The sequence below is a fragment of the Puntigrus tetrazona genome, chromosome 7, assembly GCF_018831695.1.
Source record: "Puntigrus tetrazona isolate hp1 chromosome 7, ASM1883169v1, whole genome shotgun sequence".
NCBI lineage: Eukaryota > Metazoa > Chordata > Actinopteri > Cypriniformes > Cyprinidae > Puntigrus > Puntigrus tetrazona.
In genome coordinates, this window is record NC_056705.1 from 8,344,189 (window position 1) to 8,351,059 (window position 6,871).

At 41.3% G+C, this 6,871-nt stretch overlaps 1 protein-coding gene across 2 annotated transcripts in view; it reads right to left on the bottom strand.

Moving 5' to 3' along the window:
- c7h20orf27 (chromosome 7 C20orf27 homolog) overlaps nucleotides 1–5,936 on the bottom strand; it is a 15,148-nt gene extending 9,212 nt beyond the window's left edge. The window contains exons 1-2 of one of the 2 annotated variants that reach the window (XM_043243770.1): nucleotides 5,759–5,936; nucleotides 3,076–3,174 (exon numbers count right to left, since the gene is read on the bottom strand). In XM_043243770.1, the coding sequence (XP_043099705.1) occupies nucleotides 3,076–3,094 (19 nt within the window). In that variant the 5' untranslated portion in view covers nucleotides 3,095–3,174; nucleotides 5,759–5,936. The remainder of the gene's footprint in view (nucleotides 1–3,075; nucleotides 3,175–5,758) is intronic. The other variant, XM_043243769.1, reaches the window with a different exon arrangement.
- Nucleotides 5,937–6,871: the final 935 nt, after the last annotated feature.

The window sequence follows — 6,871 nt, forward strand, 5'->3', positions numbered from 1 at the left end:
GTAACGGCTTGCCAGAAAGCCACATGATTGCGCGGACAACTGGGATGGGATATGTGCTGAGAGTTTATTCAGATCACTAAACCAAAATATGAACAATAATAACAGCAGCCAATGGCAGTGGCAATAAGATATGCGATATTGCAGACATTAGTTCTATGTCTTATCGCCATATGCCAGTCACACTATGTGTGTCAAATAAAGTCTGCTAATCCAGGGCGCAGCGTCGGCCCCGGGGACCCATCACTCGATATGGCCACCGACAGACTGCAGATTACATCAGGGAGTCTTTACATCCCTGCGCTATGAATAAAAATAAATGACATTCGAAAATTCAGAGAACGTCGCGTGAAACGAGCCGGAGTTATTAAAACAAATGAAATGTGAGAGTATTGCCAAGATATTTTATGTACACATCCAAAACTAGCTTCGGTAAACGTCGCATTTATTCGTTTAGCAGATGCTTTCATTTAAAACCGTCCTACAAATGAATAGATTTGCATCGTGCCGTTATTAAAGCCGGCTGCAATTGCACGGCGCAATGCCAAGTTCAAATCATAAACTACATTAGCGCACGCATTTTTGGGAGGTGTATATTTTAATAGATTTTACAAATATAAGATTGAGATAGGTCTTGAGGGAGGGGGGGTTGACCCCGTTCGCCCGCAGCTCTAGGTCATGTGTCTACAGAGATAAAGTTACACGTAACGTCATGTAAGCTGGGACGGGACGGCATTTGGAGCAGGAGCGTCTACATTATTGGCCTCGTTACAGAGGTTACGGGACTCCAACTGTTCGGCCAGTTTAGAGCGCTATAAACAATCTCACACGTGACCGATAGACCTGCCAACCAGCGTCTCAAAGTCCAGAGGACCAACACAGAGACATCTGTACGCTGTTAAAACACTCTCTGTCCTGGAGCAGAGATCTACAATTAAGATGGACACACACGCAGGCGACGATTATGTCCTACGAGCACAACATTGAACGGATTATTTATCACCAAACCAGCAGGGCCTGGAGAGATGGTGTGTTCATGCCAGGGACTGCTGGGTCTTTATGACACTCGCCTGAGCCCTAAATGCCTCAAAGGCGCCACGAGAATTTCATTAGTGATTATCCTGATATGCAATTTCAAAACAACATTATAAATAAATATTGTACTACATGTTTCACCAGTGCCAGATTGTTTGGCAAAAGGCATGAATTATCATCATTATTATTAAAAATAATAATAATAATAATAATAATAATAATAATCTTCTCCGTGTGCTTACAGAGAAAACAAGAACATAAAAACAAAAAGTAATAAAATTCTAAAATAAATATATTATTATTATTAATAATAGTAATATTAATAATAATAATTAACTTTTTAAAAGGATAGTTCTCAGTGTGCTTACAGAGAATAAATAATAAAATTCCTCAAATAAATAAAATATAAATAATAATAATAATAATAATAATAAATAGACTCCTTGTAACTCTAAATAAGCCAACAGCTTAAATTTTATCATCATCATCAAAAATGAATAATAAACAGCTTTATTTTTAAAGCAGACTTCTAAAGCAAGTTGCTTTCACAGAAAAGAACAAAACTGCAAGAAATAAAATAAAAATCACTTTTTGCGATTGAGATGACTGTGGAAAATGTTCCAATTATACTTACATAATCCAATATTAAATACAGAATGTTAAAAACAGCATATATAAACCTTCATGTCTAAATACTACCAAATAAAAGCTATCCTAAAAATATAATAATAATAATAATAATAATAGAAAGATCTTAATTAATGATCAAATTTTTGAGAATCAACTGTAACATCAGAGTGATCCAAAATTCAGTTATTTGAGTCATCCATATTTCTGATGTGTGACTAGGATCTCTCCACCTCTTGGAGCCGAATCCCATCAGAACCCAAAGCTGAAACCAATCTGAAACGCTGCCGTCTGTCTGGGACCATGCTCTCTATTAAACGAATGCCCGGCGGTGCTGTAGAGTCACCGCATTTTATGAACCTCATCTAAACTTCACACGGTCACCATGGCAACAACGAGGAAATCTGGCCCCCGAGAACAGGCCCGCGGAAAGGAGCGTTTCCAAAAAGCTGTTCTGGGGTCGCTTTCGTGCTTCGATACGCGACGACAAAGCCAACGAACGGAAGGAGCTCTGTGAATGCTGCACAGCTGTCTGAGCCGAAGAAACCGTAGATGTTCTGGAGCTCCTGCAACAATACGGAGCATGACAACAGACCCTCTGCCTTCATCCAAAATGAAACTTTATCACATTCGTAAACAAAAACAAAATGGAGGCCATCTTTGTGCCTCCAGACAATAACTAGGGTCGCGAGAGACAGATTGATTACCACAATAAATAGCGGAGCGAAAGACAGACAGACTTTATCTTTTTCCGATGGCTCCGGAAAGGCTTTTTCAGACAGATCTGAAAACAGACACAAGCTCTTGCACATTTCCTGATAATAAGAAACAGCCCGCTTGTTTTGCAACCGCTGAGTCACCTCCGACTGAGCAAGAATTCATTATTGTTTTAGCTTTATTAAAAATCACTGGAAGTCTCATTCATGAGAATGAAAAAGCAGCAGGTTGTCAAAACTCATGATAAGCAGAGCGATGTTCAAAGTCAGCATGGTGGGATTATTATTATTATTATTATAAGGGAAAAATAAAAAAAAAAGCTCTTTGTTACGTTTCAGATGTCTCTTCTGCTCAAAAAAGGGCATTTATTTGTTAAAAATAGGGGTTTTTTACATTAAACATGCTAAATCATTTTAATATACTGATCTGAAGCTCATAAAAATCTGATTATCAATTATCAATGTTGAAAACAGTTGTGCTGCTTCATATTTTTTGTGCAAACACTAAAAGTCTGTGTTACTTATTTAATGCATCCTTTCTGAAAAAAATTAGCAATAATTTCATCATACAATAAAAGTGACGTAGCATGTTTCTTTACACACACACACAAAAAAAAAGGAAACATTTTTCACGAATACGCATCCAACCCCCTCCAAAATGATAAACTTTAGTTGCGAGGGATGGAAAGGAGAGTCGTACCTTTCTTAGCGGTGGCCATTCTGTCGACAATCAGGACCGAACTCAAGAAAAGCTTCGGTTACGGCCTCATCGTAGACGTCATCAGACCTCAAAACAACCCTGAGAGACAGAAAGAGAACCGATAGTGTGAGAAATACAGAAAGAAACAAAAGAGGTATGCGGAGAGGGGGAATATCATACACGGTTAAGAGGCTTTCGTTGTTTCTGTTAAATCTGCCGCATGTTGCCATGACACGTAGTGAACTGAGCCAGCTGCACTGACCGTAATGCAACCGGACGGACGCCCCATAGAGCAGAGAATTATGAAGAAAAAACGCTCTAAAAGAGAGCTGGATTAGAGAGTTCTTCTTAGGATTCTCGATCCATTTCAAAGTAACTTCTTTCATTAAAGCTGAAGTCAAGAGATGACTTTTAATAAGCATTAAAAGCGAATTATGAGGGCAACTTTCAAAATAAGCCTATTTTGTCTTACACGAGCGATCGAAAAGCCTTGAGGTTTTATACATATATTAATATATAGATTCCTGCAAATTTTCTATAATGCTGAAGATAATGCCAGCAAGCGTTTGAGGTCATTATCGGCTTTAATGCACTGGAAATGGTGTCATAGAGTGTAAGCCGAGACCCAGATCCACGCCGGGACACGGAGTAATGAGACCCACCAATACTAGACCCCGTGAGACCAGACTAAACCCAAGATTAGACCGCTCAGGGCTCAGGACCAGACCTCAAACACCGCATTCAGTGGATCGATGACTTGCAACGATCAGGTGCCGTTTGTACAATCGGCATTTTTAAGTTTCAGAGATTATCACTCTCCCTTCTTCCTCTGGATGGTGACCGTACTTTCATCTGATCTCATTAGAGAAGCGCCGAGAGGGACGAACGAGTACGGAGGGACTTTCTAATTCACTCGGGAGCTAAAACCAACCCGAAGCTCCTCTGATCACCAGCACTGCAAGAGAGCGAGTCGATCCCGTTTAGCGCGGTTCAGTGAAGCCCGTCGACTACCGTCAAATCAAAAGAGGAGAAAGCTTTATGACATTAAATGAAGACATGCAACAAAAGCAAAGCATTCTCACTGCCGTTTTGAATTTAACTAAACACTCGCCATCCGAGAATGATTGTCCCCGCCTGTTTATCCCAATCATGAAAGATAAGGAAAATGCAGAAGATAGGCTTCACAACGGTTTTCGTTTGATCGTGCTTAGGGTCAGTGACCTAAACAAACCCCTATTTGTGAGCATCATACCTACACACAGGAGGACAAAACAATCATGGATAATTGTGGAAGGGCTGTTTTATTTCAACAAATAACCACCTAGCAACCAATCAGAATACCCTAGCAACACCCTGCTCTATAGCAGTGAGTTTTGCACAGCCAAACACAATCACAAATTCAGTTCACACCCACAGATAAACTGTGTGCACTACATGTATTTTTTTGTGCTTCGAATGCAATAAATAACTTTGTGCACCAACTAATCTTTCCGCTAAATGATATTGCCATCTTGCGTGTCAAAATTCAGTTACTTTTACCGTGCAGTCAATACATTTCGTGCATTGAATGCTACAACTATTTTTGCGAGTTAAATGCAACAACTTTTCCGTGCTAAATCCAAAAAGCAAAAACGTTTTTTGTGCACCAAATGCAACTGGCGTGCACCATTACCTTTTTAACTGCAATAACTAATTTTGTGCACCAAATGCTATGAGTGATGTTACATTTGGCTGACACAAATACATACAGTCAAAAAAAAAATATCCTGTCCATTTGAGAGTAAAAACTTCGCAGCTGTTGGGTGCGCCCTGAAAAACCCACACTTTTTCAGTTCAGTTTTCTTGCACAAATGACTAAATACATTGAGAAGAGAGTGGGAAGGGCAGAAATAATTCAGCGTTTCATGTAACGTTCCCGTCATTTCTTCACTACAGAAGTCTAATATCTGTCAAACCACAGATTGCCCTCCATTTCTTCATCACACGGCTGAAGTGACTACGGAAAGTGGCGCAACAGATATGAACCAGTCCAAGTCTGTGCTAATGTGGCACAGAGGGGAGATACAACTGGTTCAATGACTGAGATTGATCATGTCATAAACCTTTAGAACCCAAACATGTTCAACATGCATCCTGAAAAGCATGCATCTGGAAAACACACACACACACACACACACACACACACACACACACACACACACAGGGAGAATCTGCTGTGGCTTGTTGTCATGCATTCTTCACTAATTGTACACTGCGATTTTCCTGAGGCAAGTGACTTGGAGAAGCACGAGCCCAATCCTGGATTGATATCCTCTTATATTTCCCATGCACTTCCAAATGCATCCTATATAGCTCTTCTTTTTAGCTCCTCTACAACCAATGCCATTCAGTCCGTTGCATTACAAAAGAGCTGGACGAAGCCTTCAAATCCTGCCTGGTGTTGTGCAAGCAATGCCTGCAGGCTGTTCTGTGGGATTTTAGACTCGGGCGACTGTAGATTCGGCATATTTCGCAGACATCGAGGCGACGAAATGCCGGCTTCTAACGCGTTTGAAGCAGAACGGGTGAGAAGAGACTGACTGAATGCCACAATGCATGGATCTTCTCGAGCCCTCTTCCAATAGTCGTGCACAAACTTATGTAACACCGATCATTTTCAATAGCAAAGGCTTGAAATACTCACCCACTCTCACCGACGACGAGCTCCCGCTGTTGTAGGTTTCGGTCTGGAAGCGATCCTCCCGAGGCGCTACAGAAACGAACCTGTACCGCAAAACCCAAAGCTCCGGTCAGAACGAGCCTGGCGCCGCTCTGCGAGACACTGCCCGACTTCACGTTCACTTAAGGGCTACAACTTCCGCGTTGATCACGTGGTTTCTGTTGCTGCACTAAGCCTGCATGTTTGCAGCGCGTGTTTTGGTCTTTTGAGAGTGCGGTTGGGCGTTTCGATTCGCCCCGGTAACTCGAGTCATTTGAGTCGGTTCGCCAAAATGATTCCGACTCTCGCTTTCGTTCGGCGCAATAGCTCGTAATCAATAGCCTCAGTAAACGACTATCGGTATTTTTTACACATTAATCATTCATCTCTGCTTGATCTCATAGCGAACACAGCTATCTAGTAGGCTAGTTCAGTGAAAAATAGAGTCTGAGCGTTTAACCAAAGCAAGACAAGTTTATTTATATTGCACATTTAATACTGTATTTCCATGCATTTCCATGTCAGAATCAGTCAGCCAAATAAGTTACAAAAATGGCTCTGGAATGATTTCTTCTTGGTCTATGGATTCCCCAAAAGAATTCATTCGGATCAAGGGGCCAATTTCGAGAGCAAGCTAATCAAGGAACTGTTGACCATGGCGGGTGTGGACAAGTCACACACAACACCGTACCACCCCATGGGTAATGGCATTGCTGAGAGGTTTAACAGGACTCTTAGGAGCATGATTAGGACATTGCCTCCTAAAGCAAAGTCAAAATGGCCTCAGATGTTACAGCAGCTTACCTTCTGTTACAACTGCACTGAACATGAGACAACTGGTTTTGCACCATTCTTTCTTATGTTTGGCAGAGTTCCTCGTCTCCCAATTGACATCTTGTTTCAAAATGTGCTTCTAAATGAAGATGTGGTGGACTATAAAGATTTTGTGTCCAAGTTGAGAAAAGACTTGTGAGAAGCAGCTCACATAGCACGGATGCACACTCTGAAAGAGCAGGGACGACATGAAAGACTGTATAACAGAAAGGTGAAGGGCTGTCCACTGACTATTGGTGATAGAGTACTGGTAGCGAACAGAGG